General features: G+C 37.1%; 1 protein-coding gene across 2 annotated transcripts in view; it reads right to left on the minus strand.

Moving 5' to 3' along the window:
- Positions 1-16,037, minus strand: part of FBXO11 (F-box protein 11) — a 74,646-nt gene that overhangs the window by 29,038 nt on the left and 29,571 nt on the right. Inside the window, exons 2-5 of one of the 2 annotated variants that reach the window (XM_067292978.1) lie at positions 8,589-8,716; positions 8,376-8,457; positions 1,725-1,866; positions 220-349 (exon numbers count right to left, since the gene is read on the minus strand). In XM_067292978.1, coding sequence (XP_067149079.1) covers positions 220-349; positions 1,725-1,866; positions 8,376-8,457; positions 8,589-8,716 — 482 coding nt within the window. Of the gene's footprint in view, positions 1-219; positions 350-1,724; positions 1,870-8,375; positions 8,458-8,588; positions 8,717-16,037 lie in introns of both variants that reach the window. The other variant, XM_067292977.1, reaches the window with a different exon arrangement.

Consider the following 16,037-nt stretch of genomic DNA (forward strand, 5'->3'; position numbering starts at 1 on the left):
ACCTCAAAACAGGAAATAATTTAAGATAGTCCACTATCATGTAACACAAGACAGTGATCTCCCCTCATCCTACTTACTCCCATGAGCCTGTCTACTTTAAATTTTGAAAGAAAAAAAAAAAAGTCTTCTGGTTGGGAGTTGCACATGCTATGTTTCAGAGGTTTGAGTTTTTACTTTTATAAGCCATCATTAAATTGGAATATAAACAAACACTATTACCAGTTGCTGAAAGCTTTCTTTCCAGGGATTTGGATGTTCATATTCTTCTGGATTAATCTGGTAAAATTTACCAGGTTCAGGATGCATCATTGGACGTGTGTACTCAAATACTTCCATATACAATCTTTTCCTGAGAAGTGTCATTCAGGGGGAAAACAAACAAACAAAACAAACACACACACCAATTACTCTTCCATTTTAATATACCTCAGACATTGCAGATGGGATTTTTCAACAGCATTTGCCATAGTCAGTAACAGTGAATTTGATCAAGACCAGTACCAAACACTAAAATACTTCAAGAAAATTTATCTTTTGAAAAACTAATCATCCTCAAAATTAGTAATAATTCTTTTCAGAGCATCTTATCTGTTAAAAGTTGGTTAGGACTGACCTCTGTGGTAATACAGATTCTGACATATGTTTAAGAGTCCAAGTAACCATGTCCTTAACACGTAACTTCCAGCTGGGAGAGAGAATTAAGCAATTTATTATGTGGTTTGTGGACTCAGAGTCCAATTGTACACAAATATAGCTTAAGCAGTGTTTTAATGCTTAAGAAAAAGCCAATATCATGAGAATAACAAAGTTTAAGTAAAACAAAACGTGCCTCACCTTGCCAAAAGGCTGAAAAATGCATTTATAGAGGAACAAATGATGCACTGTAAAAGTGTAAAATGTGCATCACTGGATACATTACAGTGGCTTAAAAAAAAAAGGGGGGAGAATACCACAAGCACAGAGCAATTAGATTCTTTTGATTAGTGCTAAAACACACAGTTTCAGAGTCTATCCTGCTGATATTAAGTCCAGCTTTACAGGATGATGCTAAGTATCAGAAGTAGTAATTCATCTGACAAGACATCCCCAAGATTGTCTTCTAGGACAGAAAGAACAGAGTTTTGTGATATGCTCAAATTTCATTCTTGTTCTTTGGTCTAACTTCTGGTCTTAATTTTTATTTTTAAAAAAAGCAGCATAAAGACCTGCATGCAATTTTTGCTTATAAAATACTAATTATTTAGATCACATTTATCCTAGCTGTCAATAACCCAGGGGTGGGGGAGGGAGATGGATTCATAAGGGAGAAACTAAGGTATACAACCACCATTAAAAATTAAAAAAATCCAATACAAAATTTTAAGTATGGGTAAAAAAAGACCTTGCACTTCACATTCTACAAAATGCATTTACTGTACAATTCTCACAGAAACTTGAGAAAGGATATAGAGGGGAAGGAGGAAAGGAATGGCCACTGAATTTTAAACAGCCATTATTTAACTAGGATATGCTACAAAATCAAAAGTTTTACTGTTAATGTCTACAATCAGATATTCATAAGTAACCAATAATGCTTATGCAAACCAGCTATGTTAAAAAACAATTGGTTTTAATTCAACTAACTGCAATTTCTAACCAACATTTCAATTTTTCCTATTGCACTTGGCATCTTGTGCAGCACATCTAATATTTCTCAAGATAATGAGGAATAGCTTTTCACTTACCACAAAATTGGATCATTAGCCAGCTCACTGAAGCGTTTACACACACAAGCTGCTCTACAGAGATCCTGCTCCAGCAGGTAGGAAAAGATCTTTAGAACCACTTCATCTGGCAATTTTTCCTGAAGATACTGTTCTGCAGGCGCTGCTATTAAATAGTAATCTACATAAGATTATTGATAGATTTAACCAACCCAAATCCTGATTAAAACAGATCACCAAGTTGCCACATTAAAGATTACCACTTAATTCCAATTATCTTAAACCTACCATTAAAAAAAAAATTCATTAAAAAAGTAAATGGTTGACTCTGGCGTTAAGAATAGAAGTCTTCTTTTGAACCTCTATATTTCACCTTTTCTGTTGCCTACAGTTGTAGACATAATGGGCTACCATGGATGTTCCAGATATACTGACTCTCCACTGCAATTAGGTTTATCATGGCTCAATTAGCCCACACTACCGATACAAAAACAATCCAATTTCAAAGTCAAAAGTTTTGCAAGTATTTTCAAACAAAGAAAATAATTTACTCAGAAATAGTTACTGTCTGAAAACAGCTACTTTCTTCCCCCCCCCCCCATAAAGACATTAAGAAAAAGGATGTTTAAGATGCAGGAGACCTGCAGCCAGCAATAATTCCAACATTTCTTCCTTTCATGTACTCCCACTTACGCTCTTTCCCTGAATTTGGTTTGACAATGAAAAAGAGAAGTCAAAACAAACAGTAGTCATGTCAAGTGTCGTATTTCTTAAAAATGCCAGAGAGGTTTGAGAAGTGACTTTCCTGTATCCCTGTGGGGAAAAGTGAGTATATTTGTTATACTTCTGCTCTTGTGCACACGTGCACTCTAAATACAAGAGCGTATATTGGAAATACCATTTGCAGTCTGTGTTCTTACAAGAACTTTGGGGCAGGTATCCTCAGAGCAGGATGGTTCTCTGTTTGCAAAGGTCATTTGTTTGAGTCATCGTCTTTAGGATCTTTTCCCAGGAAGAACGATACAGAACAGCTCCCAAAGTTTAGACGATTTATATGCAAGGTTTTAAAAGCTTCTACTACTTCCACAAAAATCCATGTAACGCCCCTTGCATTATTAATTTTTCCTAGAACATTTGAACCTAGGGAGCAATAAGATCATGATTTTGACTATTAAAGGAAGAACAGTAAAGTGATCCTTGGAAAGAAGGCCCACTAAACTTGAGGAAATAACAGTGGGAAAAATAATTTCCACATGAGATTCCACAAAAAATAAGCCAAACTCCAAGTCTTCCCTAGTCGAAGAAGCACAAGTTGTCAAGTTATTTCCAGCAAGAAGAGATAAAAGACATGAATTGCCAGGATCAGAACTGTGGCTTTATGAAGATGTTAAACTACCTGCACTATTGTAGAACTGATCAAAGCTTCAGTACTCTTGTTTTTCCAGGGTGTTATGCTTACATCCATGGTCAGACCAGTCAGCAGAAATTCTGAAATAGCACTGACGTTGCAGTGACTTCCCCTAAACTTGTTCTTTGTCACACCATTGCATGAACCTCACTCAAGCGATTCACAAATACTGATTTTCCTCCAAGATGCTAAGAGGGCATTTATCCAACTGAGTAATTGCTGTTCTTAGCAGTAATACAGCTTACATTCATAAACCACGGGTATATGCCATGTTAATCCAACAAAATTCTACGCTGTACAAAATGGACACCATTCTCCATGTTCATAGCTACCTGCTCCCAAGACATCCTTTACGTTGGCAGTATTGACCATGGACAGAATAAACCAAAATCCCTCCCCTGCACTTCTTCCATTAATTTTTTGCTAGATCAGTTCCTTGATGTAGCTCACTGCAAGCCACAGAAAAGCTACCACGGGCACAAGGAAGGAGGCAGGAATGAGTGCCCAGGAGCAAAGCAATGCGGATCCTTTCAGCAGCAGTACTGTTTGTGCCAGATTAAGAAATTATTTTTAGTCAAAAACCTATGAGCCAGGCTGAAGCCAGTAAACTACAGGAGCTAGAATAAAGCAGGCAACAGCCTCGAAGGGTTTTGCCCTGGAGAGACATTTGTGGAGCCCAAAGTCTGGGAAATATATACTGACAATCCACAACAGCAGAGTTAGAAAACACCAAAGGTTACCTGCATCCATGCTAGTTTTTAAGAAGGTATTTTTCCAAGGGAGATATAAAGATTTCTTCCTGCATCAAGCAGGCAGAAGCAATTCATTCTAAAGTCCTAACTACACTTGAAATCCATCACAGAATAATTGGACATTGCTTTTGAATTCATCTTTTTCTAGTAGCTTTCCAGTTAGGTACAGGATAGAATCTTCTTACTGGCTTACAAGCTGAAATGTGATGTTGTGAAGGCAGGGCAGTAAATCCCTACCAGCCTTCCACAACCTGTCTTCTCCCTTCAACATGCAAAGCCCTGAGGCACCGTCTTCCCAAGACAATCTGTTACTTCCTTAAACAACCTGGAGAGTTTTGTCTTTCTTTCAATTTACATATGTCAGGACCTTGACTAATTTTCTACTGAAGGGGGAAGTTCACTGGTCTAGGGGCTCCTATTATGCAACAGTTCATATTCCATTTTCCTCCTTTAGCCATGTCTCATAGTGAAAGTTGAAATCCAGAGGTGTTACCTCATTGCAAGAGGCAGGGACCAACTTTGGAAGCGTCAAAAGAATTTTGCAATAAAGAAAATTGCAATTTTTCAGTCTGTATTTACTTAGGAGCTTAGGCACTACTTGCAAAATGCAGGAAGAGATGATTTTTTACAGGTACTTGCTGTCTTAACCCACCATTACCCAAAATCCTTTAGAAGTGAAAGATTTAAATTAGGTTACCCTTCTGTTCAGTTAAGAAAAGGGGTTTGATTTAAGATTTCTCCACTCAAATCACTAAGCTAGTGATTACTAGCTGAAATTCTCCAGTATAACTTATAAAAAGTAGTCCATTTTAATGTAAATACTTAAATATTCTCTAGGTCCAAGAGAAAGAACTCCATGGTTTGATTTTGTGAATTCATACTTTGTTTAGTAATCTGTGAAAGCATAGATGCATTCAATTTGAAATGTTCTTCTTCCCAATTCACAAATAGGCCACCACAATTTTAAAGGTTTCTTTGGTGATCAAACCAAAATCATTTGTGTGTCACTACTCCTAACAGTTTTACTCCTATTGACAAAATGAAGGTTAAGAAATGCATACTCATTTTTAAATATATATATTATATATAAAAAAATATATAATATGTATAAATACTATATATAAATATATATCTTTATATATAACTGACACTTTTCCAACTAAATGTTAAAAAAGAGTAAAAGTTAAAAAGAAGTGCAAGATTCCATCACTAATCTTTATCTCTGCCCTAACACAGGTAGTTAACAATTGAAATATTTATAATTTGAATAAACTGTTCAATATACTAGACCAATGAAGATTAGAAACCCAGCTAGTTAAGTCGCTCTGTTTCCACAGCATGCGCATGAAGCTAATTCAGTTTCAGTTTTGATCATTCAGTAGACAGAAATTAGTACCAAGTAGACAAAACAAGCACCAAGAAGTGCAGGGAGAACTGCCTGAAAACAAGTTTGAGTCTTTGTACAAAGATGAAGAATGCCATTCTGTGAATCCTGAGTTGTAATATTGTCTTGCATGGATACTTTTCGTCTATTTTTGTGGAGAAGATGGAGACAAATAGCTTTTGCTCAGTAAGGTGGCATTTAGTAAAAATATTTTCTTTCTAAGTAGAAATATGACAGAAAACTTGTCAAACAGTGATCATAGAAAAAAAGAAATCTTAAAAAGAATAAAAACAGAAATAAGAAAATGTAGCAAGTTATGTGAACTATAAGCTATGAGATTACATAATAATCAACACAAGCTTCACAACCACAATAATAACATAACAATATAAGCATAACAACATAAACACAATGAATGGAACAGTTTCAGTATCTACTCAGTTCAGTGAGGAGAAAGAGTTAAAGAAATTAGTTGTCTCTGAACTCAAGTCTTCCAAAGATGGTTAAAAGTCAGTAAGAACTGCCCAATATAAATTGAATATGCAAATTTAGGGATGTTAAAGAGAGAGAGGAAGAAACCTGCAGAGTAAGCAAAAAGGAAGAATATGTTAAGTGACTGAAACAGTGGATTAAACTGACACAATGAGAAAAGCGATACTGAAGAGGGTAAAAGATCACAGTGAGATGTGTAATTACAATTCAGTTAATATAAGGAACTAGTCAAAATATACTGAATTTAAATCTTTCTGCAAATCAGAAGTACTATGAATATCACTGTTTGCTACAAATATTTGCTTCTGTAAGCTCTAAAAGCTGTAAACACTTTATAAAGATGTTTTACAAATGCTGATTTTTTGTAGGATCACCAGTAATTTGAAGTGTAAGCAACATAGCTCAATTGTGCCTTTCTTACCTGAACTTTTGTTTTCTTCAATTTTTAGTATTCTACTTAAGAGGTTGTTGTATTTAAATGAAAAAAAATTCAGTATTTATTTAGTGTGTTGATTTCTCATTAAGATTCCTGTATATTCATTAATCTCTGTGTCAGGATTGAAAGCAACATTGTCCATTACACAGACTGCCGGAGGACAGGGTCGCAGGTAAGAAAAAAACATGTCAGTATTTTTCCTCTTTGAAACACCATCTGAGATACTGTCAAGATGAACATGTTAAAGTTTTGAAATAGCAACTCCTTCACAGCAGCACTAATTCTGAAATAAGTATTAGACTAACGAACAGTTTCTGTCCCTGTTCCCCCCCCCACACACACATACTGCCTCCACTCCAGTTGTGGACACCAACCGGCATTTCTCCTTTCATCTTCCTCAAGTTTTCCTCTAGTCAGAGTCTGTACAACAGGGAATGGTCTCCACCAAAACATATTGCAGTGTCACTAGCCCCAAGCCTCCATTTCATCTCCAGTTCTAAAATAAACAGCTGTATGTTCCGAACGACAACGTACCAGCTCCACACACCACCTTCCACAAAGTCTCATGCCTACTGCCAGGCACAACGGCTACCATTAGCTAGGCTTTAAATGAGTGCCCGGCAACAGATAAATCTACAAAATTAGAAAAATATCTCAAAACCTGAAAACCTACATGGGGGGAGGGGAGGGGAAGAAAAGGGAGAGAGCGCAAGAGAGCGCACGCGCGAAAGTGAGAGAGAGCGGGCACAAGTTCACAAGGACATTCCCTTTCAGCAGTTTGAAAGGCCAGATTGTAACTGGTTTGAATACAAGCATAAGAGTACCACTATAAAAGTCACTGTTTACATTTCCTCTGATGATAATTCTGTACTGGAGTAGCCTCCACAGTCCACATACCTTCCCACATAAGCTCAGTAACGTGACAGCAGGCACGTGCAGCAAAAGGGTGAGAATTTATTTGGAAATCTGTGCCATTCATGGTGTAATTTAAATTTGCACCAGAGGATTTGAGATTAAAAACACGTACCTTGCAGAAAGCAAGAAGGTGGGCAACAGCCTAATGAAGAACACATCAAAAGTGAATGACCTTGAATAAAAACGAGAACTGGCAAGAGAAACTAACTGAGTCTATTAAAAAAGCAAATGGAAGACTTTGCAAAAAGCTCTAGGTATCAATCAAGCCAGGATATGAACCCGGAAAGTAGAATGACACAAGTTGACATTCAATTGGTCCTGGCCATTTCAAGGACAGAAATCTGAGGTTAAATGATTTTTAAACAGTTACTGAATTAAAAAAAGACAATGAAAATCAGCAGGGGGAATAAAACAGAGGGAGAAGAGACAGAGGGCTCAAAGGATAAAATCCACACCAAGGAAAAGTTGAGAAGCCAAAAGGAACAGACTTCAACAGATGGAAAGACAAGTGGCCAAGGGCTTGTGCCAGCTCTTCAGTTTTAATTCAGAAGGATAAGTTAGACAGAGTGTAAGAACCCAAGAAAAGCAACAGAAACCAAATCACTGGGAATAAACCAGATCTGGTAAGATATTAAAAAACAAACAAAAAACAACAAAAAAACCCCACACACAACACACTGCCAGATCAATGTGTGTTTCTTATAGACAAAAAAGACATCACCCTGCCTGGGGAAGAGGCAAAAGGGAATGGGAGATGGCAAATGCTGGTGCTGATTCCCCAGAAAAAAGTGACAGCAAATCTCATGAAACTGAGGTGTGTCAGGAGACAAAAAAAGAAAGAGACTGAGAAGGGATGTAGAAGGAAGAAGAGTTTGGATGTGTGTGTCTACACTCCCCCCCCAATGAAGTATCATAATGCTATACCAAAACTACTTCTAAATAACATACTGGAACACTACAGCAATATCAATATGAGAAATGATAAATAAGCCTGGTCAGAGTGCTGCACTATTGCAGCATTAGAGCTTCTACCATTAGCTTGTATACAAATGGTGAGCACTTTACTAGAAAAAGTAAGTCTACAGCAGAGCCAGTAGCAGGTAGACTAAAGCACCAACTTCTGAAGGCCAGACTAACACCAAGCTTCTACATTTGAAGTTCAGAACAAGTTATTAGTTGCTTTCTCATTTCAGATTCTTGTTTGGAAAACAGATGGGAAAAATAAACTTGGAAAAAGTGTCATGACCTCCCCCCATCTTTTCTTGTTCTTTAAGAAAAAAATTACCTGATAAATCTTGGGATTTTCCAGATACTCTAGCACGTTTAGCTCGATGACCAAAGTTTTCAGTAGCTGAAGTGGAGGCACCCTTTAACCAAATATGTAAGAATTAGTTCAGTCATCAGGTAACTTAAGAAAAGCACTAATTAGCTGCTGACTCCTGAGGTAGAAAGATTTTATAATTAAAAAAAACAAAACAAAAAACCCACCCCCACCTACCTCCATACTGCTCTTTGTAGGGCAAGCTGTTCTTTTAGGTAGAAGAGTTTTTCTGCGAAGTTGGTATGGACTATTTTGTGCACCAGGACCCGATTCTTCTGCAACCATATCTGCAGGTACATCATCATCTGTTAAAAGCAACAAAGACAAGGAAGTTTGCACATTGCAGTTCTGTTTTATGGCAGGAAATACTATAGAAATATTTACTACCATCACCTAGCTGTTATTTAAATATATCTAGTCAGAAAAAAGAAAAAACTGTTAGAGAACATGTCATGAAAATGAGAATATGCACAGCATACATTCAGATGTACTTTTTCATGTAATTTTATGTATTAATCTGCATTCATTGTATTTACCCAGCAGTTATACTGAATGGTCATGTTAAAAATATGCATGTGTACCTTTTTATTTTATTTTATTAACTTTTTCAGTTTCTTTGCAAATATGTTGTTCACTGTGCTAATTCCATTTTTAATATTACCTCAATTTTTCCACCTTTCCCTAACGCCATCTTTATAATGAGGAACACTGGAGTTTTAATTATTAACCAGATGTTATCAAGAAACCCTTCAGTAAATACAGTGTTTAGTACAAAACTCAAGACAGGATTTCCTCAAAATGTCTCAAGGAAAGCCCAGGCCAGCATACAAATCCTTCGGTAAAATGGAGGAGAAAGCTGTAAGTATCTTTTAGGCAAACACAATGTATGCCATTAAAGACACCAAGTATATTCTCTCCATATCCTTAAAAACAAAACAAAGCAGAATGTATGATCAATATTATTTGAAAAATTTTTGAATGCTTTCAATTTTCCATGTTCATGTAATTATGGAATACACACAAAGCAAGCAAGGAATAAATACTGACCAGTACATGCCCTACAACTAGCATCACACAAAGACTGCAAGAACTTAAAAATGGTCAGAACAAGAATATCTAGAAAATAAAAGCCCTGTTTCACTTAAATAAAAGGTGTACTTTCTGCAGATACTTAACCGTGAGAAAAGAATTTTGGACTTAGTTTTAACCACTTTCTCATTTTAAACGGGATAAAACATGACAAAAGTGATAGTCAAAAAAAGCAGTACTATAGAGTAAGCAGTTTTCCCGAATAAATTAGGGTGAAGAGACACTGATGTTAAGGAAGGCTAACAAAAATAGACAGAAAAAAAATTAAAACCAGCTCAACACACAAATCAAAAGAAAACCAATTAAAAAACCTTGTTCTGAAACAATATTCCTTCTCTGCAATTCAAGACCTTAATATGATTTCAAGACCTTAATATGATTTTTGTAAGGTTTTTTTTTAAAATAAATTACAAAATATTTATGGATTTAAGGACTACGCATGCCATCATAGCCCAAGTTACTTTAAAACTTAGTAATAACTAACCAAAAAAATTGAAGAAAAAGATCTTGTCAGTGTCCTCCTGCTCTTTTCTGATCCCACTCTTGGCCCTATCTAAATAGATATTTATGAATTGTACACCTTGCCACACATCATAAATAGGTCATAAAAATGCTAGGACATCTTTTTTCCAGCTGGTCCAGCCCAGCGTAGCCATGAGGAGACAGCCAGGAGAACCACCCCTTTTGTGGTAACAGCACAGGTTTTAAAGTTTATAAACAAACTGTGAAATTTCACCCAAAGAAAGCTTTTTAAAAAACAAAACAAGCTTCCATAACTTCAGCCAGACCTGAGCTCCCTCTCTCCCCATCTGCTCCTTGGGGACACACCTCACTAGCACCTCAGCGTTTCTCTTTCTAGGAAGGAAGGATTTATCCGTTACACAGAGAAACTAGAGGACATCAACAGATTAGCTACAGTGCGTTTTACTGTGAATAAGTTTGCACCCAGCTTTGGCATCCTGTACCTGCTGGAGGCTATTGACCCCAGAACAGAGAGACTGACTGCTTACTCATGATCCAGACTCAGTCACCTGATTTTTACATGTTTATCATCCCTGATGGAGACCATCACTGTCACGTTACTAAGGTATCAACAGCTGGAAGAGACGACCTGCTGCAGAAGGGCAACATGCTCCCGGCCTGCCTTCCCAAGCTAGGGCAGAGGCAGTTCTGCACCCGAGGTGCCTTGGGAGGGAGTTGGGCAGCTAGAGCCAAGAGTACGACTCTTGTAGAGCTGAACCCTTGCTCTTGAAAGTACCCCAGCACTTCAGTACGCAGCAACTTAGCACCCTTATCTCATTTCTCTATCAAGTTAAAATCCAATGCAGTAATTGGGAATTCTGTTGCGACCATCCCGAGCAGCAGGCTGCTGAGGGATTTTGTGGCTCTTCTTCTAAACCCGTGTCTATATTTTGTATTGACCACATGTTAGAACTGTTAGAACTGCAGGATTTTATTATTTTTCTTTTCTACTTGACAATCAATATAATAGTTCAAAATTGCCATGTGGAACATAGCAAAAGCATAATGAGCAAAGAAAATAGGGAAGGGGGGGAGGGAGAGGGGAATAGGAGAAAGAAAAAAAAAAAATAAAAGCACAGAATTTGATCTTTCCGTTGGTGGTTAGGTTCTTAGAAATAAACCAGTAGAGGCCAATAAGGACAAAAGATGTTACTGCAGGAAAGAGAAGAAAGAAGCCACTGGGGGGAATAGAAATAAAGGCCAGTTTGGCTGAAACACCAGAAGACTGACTAAGCAGAAGAGAAATATACTCATTTTCTTGCAGTGGATTTAGTGGGTTTTTCCCTGCTCCAAGATTACTTTTCTAGCACAGATGACATTGAGATGCACGCATTCACAAATATCCATAAGAGTTAAAAGAATGAAAGCCTCCCTATGTCATCAGACAGATGAGGAAGGCAATGAGGAAGGTGAGAGAGGCACGAGCAGAAGGTGCGAGCCCGCAGAGTGCGGACGGCTGAGCGGCCCCGCGGGAGAGCTCTCGTGGCAGGCAGGTGGCTGCTGCTCCGGGAGGGACTGCCCGGACCTCGCGCTCAGGAGCCCTTTCTGTGCTCGCCCTTTTTTCCAAGCGTGCACTGAGTACATACTGGTTCACTTACCAGCAAATATAAGGAAACCTGAAAGCCTTCGGTGGTCTGTTACTGAAGTAGTCTCAATGCTTGTTTTTAAATTTTCCACATGCTCCATTTTAAATTCTCAGACTAAAGCAGCTGTAGTGCCAGTTTTCAGAGAAATAACTCTCAGAAAGTATTGCTGTTTTCCAAAGACTACACATTACTCTTCCATACAGAAGTAACACCACAACACTCATAACTTAGCCTGGGAGCTCTTGGTGCTAGGTGCTATGAAAAGCCATTTTGAAAGTCCTCCCCTACGAATACTTGCATGACACACTGCTGTGAAGAAGCAAGCTTGATTTTAAAATAGAGCTACAAGGCCTCCAAAATATTTGAGAAGCAACAATTTAAAAATAAAAAGATGCAAAAAAATTTGAGGTGCAACAGTATCAGTTACTGCATCTAATAGCATAAATAAAAGGCATAATAATTACATTTGTTGCTTGTAGAAATGCTTATCCTGTTAGAGTCATTAAATAAATTTGGGGGGTGCATGTGTAATGTTAATACCCTCTTACAGACATCTGCCGAAATGAATGCTCGATGCTGTCACTAATTTTAACAAAGTCAATGCATTTGCACTTTTCGGAGATTAAATTAAGCTGAGCCTGCTCTCAAACAGACCTTTACCTTTAAGGAGTACACACTTTCATAGTACAATATAAAGTACACAATTAACAATATCTGCATGAAGAAGAAAAAGTAAGTTACAGAAAAGTGACTAAGGACTGTCGAAATAGCTTATAAAAATATGCAGATCACTTCTAGAAGAAGTTTAGCATGAGCATGCCATTACTTTCTTCACAAAAAGATAGGAATATGGTTTCACATCTGCCTCATACGTGTTCAGATAATAGTTCCAACAGTCATCTTAAATACTAAACACAACCTTCAGGAAGAAAGGGTGAGGCTGATAAAAGTTTCATAAATATTCAAAAACCAGCCAAACAAGAACAACAGAAAGTCTTACCAGAAAAAAGGGGGGATGCCAAGGAAGGATGTTTATGCCCTAATTTGTACTGTTTTTCATTTAGATCAACACATATAACATTGTAAACTTCACTTTTTTGTGACGTTGTTCCATATCTTCCCAAGGGAAAAAAGAAAAAGAAAAAAGAAAAAGATCTGTGGTCAAAGGCAAAATGCTGGTTGTGGGGAGACAGAGGGGAATTAAGTTTTTCCAAACAGATACAGCACTAAAATTGTTCCTAGAGATTGTGAAGTAGTGAGGAAGATAACACAGATTTCTCTGTTTTAAAACTACTTGGTTAACTTGGCAGTAGGTCCTAAAAGAACACCTCTGAAAAGTAAAATAACCCATACTGAAGGTATTTGAACTGAGTGATGATTTATCTGACCTATCAGACAAATTACAAAAGTAACACAAGTCAATCATACACAGCCCGAAGTAGAACTGGTGTCATTTTGGAATGAAACGATAAGCCAGCAATTAAGACCAAAAAAAAAAGTTTTTCCTTTATAATTAGAAGCAAGCCTGAGAAATGCAACTAAAATGTAAACCGATACAGTTCAGTGCTTTGGGTAGAGTGCATTTTCCCATGCACTTGACACAAAATGTCATGGATAAGACCTCCAGGCAACCTGCTAGATGACAGCTTCAACTATTTTAGTGATGTATTAGTTTAGTACTGCAAGCAAGAAGAAAGCAGGACTGAAGTTTAAGGAGTAGAAAAGGAAGAAACAAGCAAAAAGGGATGTCAAAGACAAAATAACTTACAGAGAACGGAAGATACAGTACCAAAAACAGAGATGACTGAATATGGAAACGGTACTTTCCACTCCACAGCTCAGAGCAGAAATTCTTAAACCAGTGGAAGCTTTCCCATTGATTTAGGATAACATTTAAAGATAAGTCTAAATTATGAATTGTAGATTGTTTTAAAAAATGGGAGACAGCTGTCTTTGGAGAGCTATCCAAATACCCAAAGAGCAAGCCACTAGCTGGGTACACCACCGCAAAAATCTCAAAAACTAAGGAAAGTGCAAAGTTGACTGAGACCACATGCACGGTATTTTAAAGACCCAATGTCAACATTTTGTAATGTTCCACTTCTCCACAGTGGACTTAAAATAAAATTTTATTTTACGTCTAATGTTCAAATGTTAATGTTAAAATAAGAAATAGCTGCAAATTCATTTGCTACTAACAAGAAGTTAAGACCTTGGTAAATACTGTAATCCTTTTTAATTATATAAACCCTGCAGTATTTTCCAAGCAATTCCAAAGCAACCTGACTTGCGTAAAGTTTAAGACATGGTATTTTTGTAGCTCCTGATGACACAGGTCAACTACAGGGATTCATCTCTGACAGGAGTCAATGTTGTTTTGAGCTGGAAGACACCCAGCAAGAAAAAGATTTGGGGACAGATCTCAGCTCAGAGCAGCAGGCTTTCAGTTTGGAAAGGGGACAGATCTAACATTAAAAATGTACTCTTTCAGAAAGACTACAGAAAGATCATACTTACTGAACACCATACGGAATGAAGAGATTTTGCCTTCTAGAAAGCAACAGCTAGACAAAATAACTATTACTGATTGCTAAGATATTTTAAGTATACATATACAGTTTCTTACAGAATATTAAACCTAAGATTTCTTATTAAATGACAATATCCAAGCTTATTTTAATTAGTAGCAATTTCTTTGACTAACCTTGCCCTCCCCCCAAAAAAATCTTAATGCATTTGTAGTATCTAGGTATTTTCCTACATAAAAATTAGTATTCTTAAATTGGGGGGGGGGAGCTAAAAATCTTGATACTTGCATAGAGCAAAACAGAAACCCCCCTCCACTCCCCAATATATGAGTCAAATAGCAACTTTTTGGAATTTACATTTTAAGCTTTTAAAGATCAGTCCCCAAATGATATAGCTTATTACTCTTTGGAAATAGGTCGGTCGTGCAATAGATAACATGATGGCCTAAAAAGAATAAGAATAGATCAGATACTCCAATCTATTTTTATTTTCTCAAAAGCTCATGTTAGTTTTACAATACACCTATCTAAATGTGTGTCTTACAAGGAGGAAAATAACTATTTTAAATATTTATATAGTTTCTTAACTCTCGAAATATATTTTGTGTTGCTCTTAGGATATAAACAAAATTAACTTTTAAGTAGCTTATCTTTTCTCCTCCTCAGTTTATTGTGAAGCCCCACTTCAGCAATCCTTACACAGGCCACCCAAACCAGACGTGAAAGAAAAGATCTCATCACAAGGGTCCACTAGATCAACCAATGCCATCAAAATGCTACATACCAAAACAGAACGTGTCTACGCATGACAAAAGTTCAGTTCTTCGAGCTGGCACAAAACAGAGAGCTGGCACAAAGCAGAGAGAACGTGAAAGGAGACAGCTGGGGAAAACAAACTGGGTGCAAACCTTGTCCCCAGTTGTATTTAAGTGTTATCAATAGTCACTAGCAGCTACTCGCATCTTTGAGCCTTGTTCACTAGGAGTTCATGATCTAAAACTATCTAGCATAAAAACACGTATAAATGTCAGTAAAGACCCTCCAAATGCTATGAAGAATATTTTCAGGAGGAGATAACTACAATTTGATGACAAATCCTAGCTTCTCTCCAAAAGAAACCCCGAAAAGATACTAACACCAGGTTATCAAGACAGAATTCCTAAAGAATTGCAGTTATTTTCTCTGTCTAATATAAATGTGCATATTAATGCAAGTACCCACATACTTGAGCTACTTGTCAAACAACTCACTTTAGAGAGGGGAGGAAAACTTCTTTCTTCAGAAGCAGCAGCTCTAACAACTAGTGCCAGGTAGTTTGAAACAATAGTACCAACAAGCCAGAATAAAAATACCAAAGGAAAAACGTATCTCAAGTTATACTGTTTTCCCAAAACGATGATAACTGTACTACAGCACAGCCTATAATGTTTAGCAGAGTAATAAACACATCTCCAGGTGGCCGCTTTGCAAGTATTTTATTAAGAGACTTTCCCTTCCTGCTTAACAGGCCGCCCAACTCCTGCTCTGACAAGCTCTCATTGAGAAGGGACAAGGATCCCTTTTCTGGGTGCATTCCTCATTAATAAAGCAGCACTTTCAAAGCTGCAGCCTTGCTGCACAGTTCCTTGATGCTACAGTAAAAAAAAAAAAAAAAAAAAAAAAAAAAAAAAAAAAAAAAAAGGCTGACCAAGTGATTTTAAAGGTTCAGAAATATATAGAGTTTAAGAGCCTTTCCTCATTACATTCGAGTCATACTAAAGAAAGACTTGTTTGATTACTCCAAGACAAGTTTTGTTTTGTTTTTTTCCTGTGGACTACTAAATTGAGTTTCCAACTTGGAATGGTTTAATTAAAATTTTTTTCTGGTTATATGGCTGCAAGTGTTAGAGCAGTGAAGTCAC

Source organism: Apteryx mantelli, chromosome 3 (assembly GCF_036417845.1).
Source record: "Apteryx mantelli isolate bAptMan1 chromosome 3, bAptMan1.hap1, whole genome shotgun sequence".
In the NCBI taxonomy this organism is placed as follows: Eukaryota; Metazoa; Chordata; class Aves; order Apterygiformes; family Apterygidae; genus Apteryx; species Apteryx mantelli.